At 37.6% G+C, this 12756-nt stretch overlaps 7 protein-coding genes across 7 annotated transcripts; 4 read left to right on the forward strand and 3 right to left on the reverse strand.

Annotated features, from left to right (window-relative positions):
- Positions 1–348: 348 nt before the first annotated feature.
- On the reverse strand, positions 349–2082 carry PRCAT00001718001 (glycolipid translocation protein; the record flags this gene model as incomplete). The annotated part of the gene is made up of 1 exon (XM_062951529.1): positions 349–2082. One exon carries the CDS (start codon positions 2080–2082, stop codon positions 349–351), a length of 1734 nt encoding a protein of 577 aa, XP_062808523.1.
- Positions 2083–2370: 288 nt separating this feature from the next.
- On the forward strand, positions 2371–3237 carry HAP31 (Hap31p; the record flags this gene model as incomplete). Its single annotated transcript, XM_062951530.1, has 1 exon — positions 2371–3237. One exon carries the CDS (start codon positions 2371–2373, stop codon positions 3235–3237), a length of 867 nt encoding a protein of 288 aa, XP_062808524.1.
- A 493-nt stretch (positions 3238–3730) lies between these two features.
- On the forward strand, positions 3731–5773 carry PRCAT00001720001 (tRNA (cytosine-5-)-methyltransferase; the record flags this gene model as incomplete). The annotated part of the gene is made up of 1 exon (XM_062951531.1): positions 3731–5773. One exon carries the CDS (start codon positions 3731–3733, stop codon positions 5771–5773), a length of 2043 nt encoding a protein of 680 aa, XP_062808525.1.
- Positions 5774–5843: 70 nt separating this feature from the next.
- PRCAT00001721001 (uncharacterized protein) lies at positions 5844–6425 on the reverse strand (the record flags this gene model as incomplete). The annotated part of the gene is made up of 1 exon (XM_062951533.1): positions 5844–6425. One exon carries the CDS (start codon positions 6423–6425, stop codon positions 5844–5846), a length of 582 nt encoding a protein of 193 aa, XP_062808526.1.
- A 153-nt stretch (positions 6426–6578) lies between these two features.
- Positions 6579–7670, forward strand: PRCAT00001722001 (uncharacterized protein; the record flags this gene model as incomplete). The annotated part of the gene is made up of 1 exon (XM_062951534.1): positions 6579–7670. The coding sequence occupies one exon, from the start codon at positions 6579–6581 to the stop codon at positions 7668–7670; it is 1092 nt and encodes a 363-aa protein (XP_062808527.1).
- A 242-nt stretch (positions 7671–7912) lies between these two features.
- On the forward strand, positions 7913–11164 carry PIM1 (ATP-dependent Lon protease; the record flags this gene model as incomplete). The annotated part of the gene is made up of 1 exon (XM_062951535.1): positions 7913–11164. The coding sequence occupies one exon, from the start codon at positions 7913–7915 to the stop codon at positions 11162–11164; it is 3252 nt and encodes a 1083-aa protein (XP_062808528.1).
- A 105-nt stretch (positions 11165–11269) lies between these two features.
- On the reverse strand, positions 11270–12598 carry PRCAT00001724001 (uncharacterized protein; the record flags this gene model as incomplete). Its single annotated transcript, XM_062951536.1, has 1 exon — positions 11270–12598. The coding sequence occupies one exon, from the start codon at positions 12596–12598 to the stop codon at positions 11270–11272; it is 1329 nt and encodes a 442-aa protein (XP_062808529.1).
- Positions 12599–12756: the final 158 nt, after the last annotated feature.

The raw sequence follows: 12756 nt of genomic DNA on the forward strand, positions 1-12756 counted from the left end.
CATTTTTTGCTGTGATGGCTTATGGCAGAAGCGCACTGCCTGTGTTATTTCGGGCCTCTATTACAGATGAAGTGTCCGGTTCGATCCCCGCGGTCCGTATAACGGAAGCTTGAGTAATCAGCTCTTCGTGTACAGGCAATGAGCAGCAAAATCACTGGAGGGAAGCAATTCAGCACAGTAGGTTGCCCGTGGTGGAGGCGAAACGGATGGCATTTCTCTGGCTTTGGTAGGGGATTGAAGTAATCAAGTGTGACGACTCCGATAAATTTTTTGGTCACATTTATCGTTGATAAACAGCATAATTAGTCCTACATTCTAGTAGAAATGATGTCTGTTAAATTTAGCTACTCAGTCCTTTTTCCCTTTCTTAAAAATACTTAAATGTTTGAGAGTTAATGACGTGGTACTCAAGGTATCCTTCTCGGAGTAGAGGATAATTGAGAGATAAAGAAGACAAAGTAATGCACTCACCATCACATCTAAGAGACTCTCAGAACGGGTGTTTAGCCATCTATATTGTAGACATGCTATGATGCAAGCCATGGTGATTGAATATTTCAAACGAAGAAGACATTTACTTTCGCTGATGAATATTTTATGTTCTGAGAAAAATCTTTTAATGAAATGGCTACAGTAGAGTATTCTGAGTGTCATGTTAATTGCATTAGCAAAGATCATGCCCGTCAGACCCATCGAGTAAACCTCTATCAAAAGATACAGTAATCCCATAACAAAAATGCTCAGAATGGACATATAAATGGAAAAGGCTCGAATGTCTTTAGAACTAGCGACACTACTAAAGAAAGCTTCGAATATACCATTGAATGCCAAAAAAGGTATATATAAAACATACCGCGGAAGCACATCAAATACGTTAGTATCCAGCCACATGGAGCTGTTTCCTCCTAAAACAAGCCGAAGCAAGTAAGATGCATTTTGATATCCTCCCAATATAATTAATACAGTGAGGTTGACGTAAAATATGCAAAGATACAGCAACCACTTAAAGGATTGCGAAACGTTAGATTTGTTTCTTTGGAGCAATAACTTTGTAAGTGATAACCTGAAAGTTTCTTCTATAGGTAAAAACGCTATTCTAGCTACCATCGAGCCATAGTTTGATACTAGGGAATAAACACCTTGGTCTTCAATGGAGCAAAGCCTTGCAATCACTAACTTATCACCTTCCGTTAATAACTGTTTGAAGACTAGCTGAATGAAAATGCTTTTCCAAATCGCCAACACATTTGGATTAAAATAATAATAGCCTGAACCTTTCTTTTTAATGATTCCCTTAATGCGTAAAGCGAAGTTTTTGTTTGCTTCTTTACTGTAGTCCCAGTAGTAGCACAACGTCAAGGACAAAGAGTACACGAGTTGGCCAAATGTAAGAGCACAAACACAGAGCCCTTCGAAATACACCGACTCATGCCACAACCATCGTATCGCAAAGATAGTGAAACATATCGCCATAAACCTCAGAACGACACTAACGCTTTCAAATTTTGAGCGTTTTTTAAATTCAAGGTGATACTGACTGATGGCATACAAAGACTCCGAGGACAATTCAATTCCTATCAGGACGAAGACTAATACTAACGATATCTGATAACATTTTCTCATATGTACATCCTCATGAAATGGGTGTTGACTCTGCCAGTAACAAACCAATGAAGCCACAGGAAGCCCAATAAAAGACGGAATAAATCCAAAATTGGCTATACTTTGAATTATGGCAGCAGAAGCGTCTTGGCCTCGAGAATTGAGGGAAGTAATATTATGTCTTTCCCCCACAGATATAGTATCTTCTGTCCTTTGTATTGCCAACCTTTCTCCTTCTCTACTAAAAAATAGAATAGAGGATTGCAAAAAGCTCAAATAAGATGTAAGACCAAGCACTTTTGGCGAAATGTGACGTAGAAGTAATTGATTTAACGCAAAAGTACCTAGTTTACTAAATGCTTGTACCAATATCAAAAATGATGCTCCTGATGGCGCAGCTTCAACATCATCTCTTTCACCGTCACTCTTCGGCTCAGCTACAATATCATCAGGTCTCATAAATGTCCACTTGATCAACATAATACTCTTTACTGAATCGCTCTGGCTAGGTCCACTTTCGTACTGCTCGGATATTTAATACCTGAATTTACGCATTAGTGTGAGTAACTATCGAACCGTTCTATAACTAATTTTTCTGGTAGAGGTCGAGAATATCAGCATAACCAAAGAGCCATTAATCAACTAGCTGAACGTAATCATTAAGTAAACAAATTACATTATTGGATTGGGTTGAAAATTGTGAACTTATAAAGATCATTCCTGTTTATTTTCAAATAGACTGACTGAGCAAGATAAGAGATAAAGAAGATGGAAGCAAGTAATATAAATCCCCAGGACGTCGAGCTAAGGGAACAAGATCGTTGGTTGCCGATTGCAAATGTTGCAAGACTCATGAAGAATACACTTCCCTCGACTGCCAAGGTTTCTAAGGATGCTAAGGAATGCATGCAAGAGTGTGTATCAGAATATATTTCGTTCATTACGAGTGAAGCTAGTGACAAATGTCTTCGTGAGAAGCGAAAGACCATAAATGGAGAAGATATCTTGTATTCTATGCATGATCTAGGATTTGAGAACTATGCAGAAGTCTTAAAGATATATTTGGCAAAATATAGAGAACAACAAGCTTTGAAGCAAGAAAGAGGAGAATCAAGGTCATCCAAGAGATCAAAACAGCCAGCAGCTGACATACCCGACAGTCAAGTTGCATCCAACCTGCAGCTGTCTCTGTCAACTTCTCCTATGAACGAAGGGAATAATGCTTCAAATAATCAGGCAAATGACTACGGTAATGAAAACGAACATCAAGAAATCGAGCATCAAGAACTTGATTCGACGTCTGCTACTAACGTAAATAGCGCTGTTGGATCTAACAATTCTCTGACAAGTTCTATTGGCTCTCCAGATCCTTTTTTCGAACATTATGATAATGAAAGTGAGATAAAAATTAAACAGGAAGGAGACTCGACCAAAAATGATGCTGATACTGGAGTTTCAGAACAGAAAGAGGAAGATTACACATACGATGATTTCATAAGCGAGGCAAATGATGGTGCAATCACATCACATCAAAATATCGACGAATTAACCAAGCAGATAACTAATAACGACCAAGATATTGATACATTGACTGCTGGAATCGGAAACAGCGACTCTAATGATGGCTACTTTTGAAAAAACCCTTTATTTTAAGGAATGATTCTTTTGAAGAGAAGTAAAAAAACGAGTGGACAAGTTATATCATAAGCGAAAATATTCAGTTCTTAATTTGTGTTACGAAGATGCAATTCTTACAAAAGTAAAGTTGAACCAATTTCTGTCTTTGAAAGAAGTATATCTGTATATAAAGAAATATATTGTATAATGAAGCTAAGTTTATAAGTAATGATAAAAATATTCTTTGAAGTTTTCAGCCGAGTAGTATCTCAATAAATCTGTAGTATGCTAACTAGTATTATATATAGCCATGAAGATTTTCTACCAGATAATATCACCCTTATTAGGTTGAAGGTTAAAAGTTGAAATTGCGAGCCCAGATTCACATCTTTATACCTCTTCTCTGAAAAAAAAAATTTGGTTTGACTGCAGTGTCTGCAGAACCTAATGAAAAATAATTTAATAGCATTACATGGCTCTTATTCGATCGCTGTTAAAATTTATTTACAAGATGGGAAAGAGGAATTTCAGAAAAGGAAAGAACACGGACAAGAAAGGGTTTGGAAGTCGAGGAGCTAACAGAGAGAATTGGACAGAAACTGTGAAGGAAAATGAAAGGTGGGAGAAATACTATAAGGCAATGGAAATTGTTCCTGAAGAAGAATGGGCAGATTTTAAAAAACACTGTCAAGAGGCTTTACCGTTAACGTTTAGAATCACTGGCTCAAGATCTCATGCTGCAGAAATTAAGGACAATTTTATTGAAAATCATGTGAAGAAGCTTGAAGATGCAGAATTTGAAGGTGTAAAACTTACTCCAAAAAACTTGGCTTATTACCCAAATCAGTTAGGATGGCAGTTGAACGTTTCGAAGGCTGTCATTAGAAAAAATGAGCAGTTTGCTAAAACGCAACGTTTTCTTGTTATCGAGACAGAGGTAGGTAACATTTCACGTCAAGAAGCTGTATCAATGATACCTCCATTATTAATGAATATCCAACCTCATCACTATGTTCTAGATATGTGCGCAGCCCCAGGATCAAAGACGGCGCAATTGGTTGAAGCATTGCATGCAGACGAGGAGAAAAATTTGCCAACCGGCTTTGTCCTTGCAAACGATTCTGATTATAAGAGATCTCATATGTTAGTGCATCAAGTGAAAAGGTTGAACTCCCCAAATTTCATTGTCGTAAACCATGATGCTCAATTGTTTCCAAGAATTAAACTTAACAATGCAAATGAATTTTTGAAATTTGATAGAATTCTATGTGACGTTCCATGCTCTGGTGACGGAACTATGAGAAAAAATATTAACGTCTGGAGAGACTTTACTATTGGAAATGCTCTAGGATTACATTCTCTACAGCTCAATATTTTGAATCGAGGTTTACAATTATTGAAGAAAGGTGGCAGACTAGTTTATTCAACTTGTTCTCTATCTCCCGTTGAAAATGAGGCAGTAGTTGCTTCAGCATTAAGAAAATGGGGAAAACAGATTAAACTTGTGGACTGCAGTAACGATCTCCCGGGTCTAGTGAGGCGCAATGGGATCAGTTACTGGAAAGTGTACGGAAAAGATATGGAACTTAGAGAGAGAGGTGCCGAGGATGTACCTGAGAGTGTATTTCCTCCAAATGAAGAAGAGAGAACAGATTTCGCTTTAGATAGATGTATTAGAGTATACCCTCATTTGCAAAATACTGGTGGATTTTTCATTGCTGTTTTAGAAAAAACAGATCCCGAGGGAGCAAAGAGACCGTCTGAGAAGGAGCAGGAAGACTCATCTAAAAGACGTAAGACCGAAGAAATCAGAACTAAAGATGAGTCCAATGGACAAATAAATAAGAAAGAAAAATTGCCAAGAGATGCAAATGAGGAACCTTTTATTTTTATTAATCCCGAACACCCTCAAATTGCAAAGTGTTGGCCCTTCTATGATTTCGACGATGGCTTTGCTCGTGATTCCATCTTAGTTAGAAACGCAACAGGCGAACCCTTAAGAACAATATACTATGTTTCTCCGATTATCAAGGAACTATTGTCAATAGAAGAACAAAAATTGAAGATAATTCATGCGGGTATTAAATTATTTGTTGCCCAAAGAAATGATTCTGGTGAATGTCCTTGGAGGGTTCAAAATGAATCATTGCATACCATAAAACCATATTTAGGAACAAAAAGAAGACTAAGTTGTAACATGGAGTTGTTGAAATTCTTATTTCAAGAGGCATTTCCAAAGGTTGAAGCAATAAAGGAAGCTGGGATTGATCCAGGGTTCTCCGAAAACCTTAGTCAAGTATCAGAAGGATGCGTGTTTGTAACTGTGAAAAGACCAGGCGATAACTTGGAAGACTTATTTCTTCCTTTGTGGAAAGGAAAGACTAACGTTAATTTAATGGTCAATAAAAAGGACACACATGAACTTCTTTATCGTGTCTTTGGCATTGAAACATCTCAAAAAGACGAGGGAAAGGAAGCAAAGCACCAAAAAAGGGTTACAAATGAAAAAGAAGCTCGCGATACTCCAGAGGTACAACAAACAACCAAAAGCTAGCGAAATGATGTCATTTATCTTTTAAGCTAAAATAGAATTTTTATATATAATAATAAATATAATCAACTAATCAATCATTGTCCGATAGTATATCGGATCCCATGATCGAGGTCACATCCGAATCTGAATGGCTGGATGGTTCTTCTATATTATCCTGACTGTCTCCTTCTGCTGTTGTCAAGTATATATTTGCTGCATGCTCACTCACTAGGTCCTCGACGTATCGCTCTACCATCATACCAAGACCTAGTAATGCTGATTCATCAAGAAACTTTGTGAAGCGACGATTTTCTGGTCTAGATCCAATTTTTTTGCTCGCATAATAGTGTAAGACTTTTAGTAAGTCTGAGGATGGAAGCTGCACATCGTCGGCAAACTCGTCTCTGAACTTCATGGGAATTTTTATATTGGAGGTCTTTATCGAGTCAAGAATTTCATCAGGTGGTATACAAATGCCTCGACTTTGAAATATGGCATCTATATCTTCAGCATCTTTGTTTATTACTAGATCAATCTTTTGACCTCTTATTTTTACTCTGTGAGAAGATGAATTTACAAGCTTCCCTCTATTTAGTATAACTCCTCTTTTGTATTCACCATTACAGGCTCTGTATATATTAGAATTAAGGGCCTCACCTGCTGTCGTATTCATTCTATACGCAATAAACGAGTTTAAAAAAACCGAAAGGTCAACTTATGATATACTTTTATTTTACACGGTTAGGAGCCACAAACACGTTAATATTGTACAAAATATGAGGTAAACAGACATTTTATCGAAAGATGATTGTACTTGGTATTGGCGATGTCAGACCCAATTCTTATTAGAAAATATTATAAGACGAAGGAAGAAATCAGGCAAATAGAGTTTGAAAATGATAAGCGAAAGAGTCTTATAAGATTGGCTGTACTAAAAGTATTAGCTCTCTCTCAAAAAGCAAATCACAGAACAAAATCAAAGCTTGATATCGACGAAGCAGAGAGCATATTGTACAAAAAAACAGCTGAATATGAATTGAGGATGAATAAGCTAAAGCAAAATTTTGCGTCAAAGGAGTTACTATATAATTCAAAGCACGAAGCATTAAGACAAGAGATTAAAAAATTAAAGCAAGATATTAAAAGTCGTCCCAAATCATCAATTGCCTCATTATCGAACGCTTTACAACCAGACGTAAGCGTCCCAGGATTCAAGACTCCTAATTTCACAACAAATGCTATTGGGATGCACTTAAAGCCCGGAGATAAAGAAGAAACCAAGAGTTTTGAGTCCCCTGTCATGAATTCATTGATGAAAACAATTTTCAGCACTGGCAAGGATGATGACATCCTCACTCCCGTCAGATCATCCCGAAAAATTGTATATCCTATACATAAGAAAAAAGAGTACACGAATTACAATACGATTCGGAAGAGGGTTGAAAGTTTGCAATCAGTTCCCTCGAAGGAGAATAAAGAGAATACTCCACATACTCCTGATAGAAGAGAGGAAAGCATAGGCACGAACCAAAAACCAAACTCTTCATTTATAGCAAATTTTGAAAACTCTCCTGTTTCTCGCTCTCCATCGCCAGAATTTAGCCCGACAAGGACCAGCAAAGACGTTCTTCAGGACATTGAAAACTCATTCAAAGAACAAAGATCTATATCTGGATCTTTTGCGACTGAAAAAGATTCATTTGTGAGTGCTAATTCTTCATTTCAGACAGAAGTGCTGAATGATAAAGCTAAAACGAAGAGAAAGAGAAAAAAGTTACAACTATGGAAAGCTGAGACTACTCACTTGTCCACAGGAAAACAGAGCGACTCCACTACAAATATCGAAGATGAGGACATGAATTCCGCTAAATATTATCTAGATTCGAATTTCAATGATAAAAACTCTAAAGACCAATGACAATGAAAGGAAGGAATAATGCAACAAAGTACTCTAACTAATTTTGTCATATCATTTCACTTCGATTACCTTCTCTAGTATTCCACTTGGATGACTTCATCAGTATTGTCACGTGATCACTTTATTCAAGTTAGATCACCGAACGTTGAAATATAAGGACGATTACTAAATAGCCTAGTGTAATAAAGTTGAACTAGTATTGATACTCTAACATTATAGATAATACACCTAAGAGGTTGATCATGACAATACTTAGAGCTTGCATCAGCTGTATCAACAAAGGATGCGTCAGGTCATCTCGGATAGGATTGAGGTACGCTACTTCGGTAGTTGACTCTAAAATGCCAACGAGTGTTAATGAAGCTAGAGCGTATATATCAGGCATTTATGACAGAACTGATAGTATGCCTTCCTTTGAAATTATGCTCAAAGATACGCCCCCTTCTAAAGACCCTTCAACGGAGATAGAAGAACTGCCCGAAAATGATAAACCAGAGGCAGATGATAAGAAGGAAACTGAGAATGGCGAACAGAACGAGGAAAAAAAGACACCTCAAGAGATCAATGAAAACAATACCAAAGAAGGCGTTTCTTCTGGAATAAAGGGTGGCGCCACTTCATCAGCATCAAATGGAGGTGCCAGTGCGCCTCCGAGTGGCAACAACAATGGCGATGGCGAATCTGGCGATCTGCTGCCTGGTCTTGATCCCGAGACAGGATTATATCCACCTTTATTAGCTATTCCGATGAAGGATAGACCACCCCTACCAGGTAGACCCTTTGCAATTAATATCACGGATCCTGAAGTTATTAGATCAATTTATACAATCATCGATAAAAGGGAGCCTTATTTCGTTTTATTTCACGTTAGGGATCAGAGTGAAGCAGATACTGACATTGTGAAGAGTAAAAGCTCGGTTTATGACATAGGTGTACACTGTCAAATAATTAGACATACGACACCGAGGCCTGGTGTTTTTAATGTTTTGGGTTATCCCTTGGAAAGGTGTAAATTAGAGGAATTGTCAACTCCTGGAGGCGAAAAGTTGTCTAAAGGTGAGAAATTTACCAGCAGCTTTCCAACCTCTTATTTGAAGAATTTAAAGGTTTCATGTGCAACAGTAAAACCAGTAAAAGATGAGCCGTTTGACAAGTCATCACCCAATATTAAATCTTTGATTGAGTCTTTGAAGGCTTTGTTGAGTAAAATGGGTGGAAAGAACCCTCTCGAAAAGCTACAAATAAAAGAAGGAACTGAACTTGTCAATAACCCGTCGAAATTTGCTGACTTTGTTGGTTCTACTATTCATGGAGATCCGAAGAAGATTCAAGAAATTCTTGAAGCTCTAAATGTTGAAAAGAGACTATCAAAAGCTTTAGAGCTTTTGAAAGTAGAGCTTAAGGCAAGTCTCATAAAAGAAAATACGATCCACAATCTTAGTACGAAGGCTGATGAATACCAAACTCGTTTATTTATAAAGGAATTTATAAAAGAGCTACAAAAACGTGCGGGAATTGTTGATGCGGAGGATAAAAAGACATCAAAGTTTGACGAACGTCTCAAGCATTTAAAGTTAACAGAGGAGGCAATGGAAGCATATAATGCAGAGAAAGCCAAAATGGAGAGCCAGAATGAACATTCAAGTGAACTTGGTGTCAGTGAGAGGTATCTCGATTGGTTAACATCGATTCCTTGGGGAATTTTCTCTAAAGATCGCTTTGTAATTAAGGAAGCCCGAAAAATTTTGGACAGAGATCACTATGGACTTAAAGATGTCAAGGAACGAATCTTAGAATTTATTTCTATGGGACGAGTTTCAGGTAAAGTAGATGGTAAGATATTGTGTTTGAGTGGTCCCCCTGGAACAGGTAAGACTTCTATAGCAAAATCTATCGCAGAAGCTTTAGATCGTAGGTATGTTAGGATTGCAATGGGCGGTATTCAGGATGTCCACGAAGTCAAAGGACACAGAAGAACTTACGTTGGCTCTATTCCCGGCCGGATCATCTTTGCATTGAAGCAAGCGAAGACGAGTAATCCTTTAATGTTGATCGATGAAATAGACAAATTAGACTTGAGTCGTGGAGGAGGAGCAGCATCTGCGTTCTTGGAGATCTTAGATCCTGAGCAAAACAACTCTTTTGTCGACAATTATATTGATGTAAAGGTCGATCTATCAAAGGTATTATTTGTTTGTACCGCAAATTATTTGGGGAATATTCCGGCTCCATTAAGAGACCGTATGGAGATTATTGATGTATCGGGCTATACGAATAACGAGAAAATTGAAATAGCAAAAAGGCATTTGATCCCCGAAGCAGCAAAGAAGGCAGGACTTGAAGAAAAACATGTATCGATTCCGAATGAGACAATATCTAGACTTATTGAAAAGTACTGCAGGGAAAGTGGATTAAGAAATGTGAAGAAGCTAATAACTAGGATTTTCAGCAAGGCTTCGTTAAAGATTGTGGAACAGGTTGAAGGTACAGAGTACGACAAAGCAGAGCAAACGAAAAGTTCTCAAAAGCTAACATCCAGCACGGATGCAGTCGAGGGTAATGAAGAAAGTAATCGCTCTGTGATGAAGGACGACGGCGAGAACCAGGCTGAAAAGTCGGATACACAGTCTGACATACAAGAAGGTAAGCAGTCCCACCGCAAAGACATAGCAATTGGAGAGAAAGAAGATTCAATAGAAGTCAATAAAACTGAGCAGAAAGAAGAAGACGGTGCTGAAGAGCCATTAAAGTTGAAAATTCCAAGTGATATTAAATTGGAAATCATTCCGGAAATTTTGAAAGATTATGTTGGACCTGAAATATATACCAGAGATAGAGTTTATGATTATCCGCCACCCGGTGTTGCTACTGGGCTTTCATACAGTACCTCTGGTAATGGAGATGCCCTTTACATAGAATCAATTTTGACCCACCCAATTAGCTCAGGTTCTGGTCATCCGAATATCCATATTACGGGAAGTTTGAAAGATGTGATGAAGGAATCTGCTTCCATAGCCTACTCGTTTTCTAAGCTGTATTTGGCAAAACAGTTCCCAGAGAATAGGTTTTTCGAAGCTGCTGACATTCATGTTCATTGTCCGGATGGTGCAATTCCCAAGGATGGACCATCTGCCGGTATATCTTTCACTTCGTCTTTGATTTCTTTGGCCATCAATGAATCATTACCTCCGACTGTAGCCATGACTGGTGAAATAACTGTTACTGGTAGAGTGTTACCTGTTGGTGGCTTGAGGGAAAAGATTCTTGGTGCAAAGAGGTATGGATGTGATACTATCATATTCCCCAAGGATATAGAGAACGAGTTAGAAGAAATTCCCCAAGAGGTAAAAGAGGGTGTGAAGTTTGTTCCGGTCGAGTGGTACCAGGAAGTTTTTGATACAATATTTCCCAATGCAGATTCAAAGAAATTCAACGATGTGTGGAAAGATGAATTTGCAAAATTAGATCAAAAGAAAAAGGGAAAGAAAAAGTAATCCAATTCGAAATATGTAATTACTAGTCTTTTGAAGAGTTACAGTCTCAATTTTTTTTATATGTACATAATTTAATTTAAAGTATACTCCATGATCATTATTTCATTATTCGTCTGCATTCTCTTTCACGTCACTAAAGAAATTTCTTACTTCTTCTTCAGTTACTACCCTACCTTCTTCCGCAAAAGGTTTGAAAAAGTCCCTCAATTTGGTTCTCATTTTATCGTAGGCTTGTAAACCTTCTATCGCTTTTTCTCTCGGTAAGCTCAGCAAAGCATTGGATCCTAGCTGTAACAAGGAAGTATTTGATGATTCGTCGTCAAATTCTTCGGGTTCCATGAAGATAGGATCCTCCTTGTACAAAAACTCATAATTTAAAAGAAATTCATGCAATTTTGAAGACTTAGATAAACTGGATCTTAATTCTAGTAATTTATTCTTAAAATTTGGTTTGAAAAAGACTGAGTAAGGTGTTACTTTCTTGTCATCCACCTTCAATTTTTTGGACTTATGCTCATCAGTACTCTCTATTTCGTTAATGAAGAATTTATATTTAGCCTTCCAGTCATCAATTGACGACACATAGTCAAAATGGGGCAAAATACATAATGTGATATCTTTATCGTCACACAATATTTTAAAAATATCTGGAAAAGCCTTTGTGCACTTCCAACAAACGAACAGATCAAAGTCATTTGTATCAGGAAATCCGAAAACTGATTCATCAGTTGTTTTAGATCCTACTTGAGTCTGATTGTCAGTTTCAGCATCGTCCCCTGGTGGTGATAACTTTTCTAGTAAGTTTCCACTTGAAGAAGACTCTTTAGTTATATCAGGACCGTATCCAAGAATACACCTATCATGATACCATTCTTCACCACATTCAAATCCAAAGAAGCATTGGATCATGGTACCAGTCTCTTCTAGATGGTTATATGGCTTCAGACAGGAGCAAAACAAGCCTTCAAAATTCTGCGTATAAATATTAGACGAAGATGGTATGTCTTCAGCCGCATGCTCTAACTCATGTTTCCAATGGGTTGGAGCATCAAATGACCCAGTTCTAGGTCTTATTGAGCTATTGGACTCCTGTTCTCTTATTCTTAATTTACATGCTCCATTAGTTGTCTTCGCCATTCTAGTTGTTCCACAATCACACACAAAGTCTCTTTTGGCAAACAATTCAACAATATCATGCGTCGAATGACATTGAATGGAGCAGGAGTAACAGACGCCTACTGGGTTGTCATCATTCAACCTTGAACACGTCAAGCAAGCAAATACTGGTTGTCTTGTAGGCCCTTTAGTGAACGTACATTCCTTCGGATCGTATGGCATCATTTCAATCGCTTCTTTCTCTAGCTGTGACTGAGTATTAACATAATCAACAGCTGTTACACAGTCGACTTCTTCATTGTGACTGGCCGATGACATGATGGGTATGTTATTAAAGTCCTTCCTACCTTGATATTAGTAAATTCACGCGAAAATGAAAATAAGAGAAACAAAAAAAAAAAAAGTATATAGGAGCGACAAATCTTTGCACCCATTTTCCTCTGAGTAGTTTAGTTTAAAGCGTAAATTGAAAATTT

Source organism: Priceomyces carsonii (genome assembly GCF_900007245.1).
Source record: "Priceomyces carsonii strain CBS4050 genome assembly, scaffold: Debaryomyces_carsonii_scaffold_2, whole genome shotgun sequence".
Taxonomy (NCBI): Eukaryota; Fungi; Ascomycota; class Pichiomycetes; order Serinales; family Debaryomycetaceae; genus Priceomyces; species Priceomyces carsonii.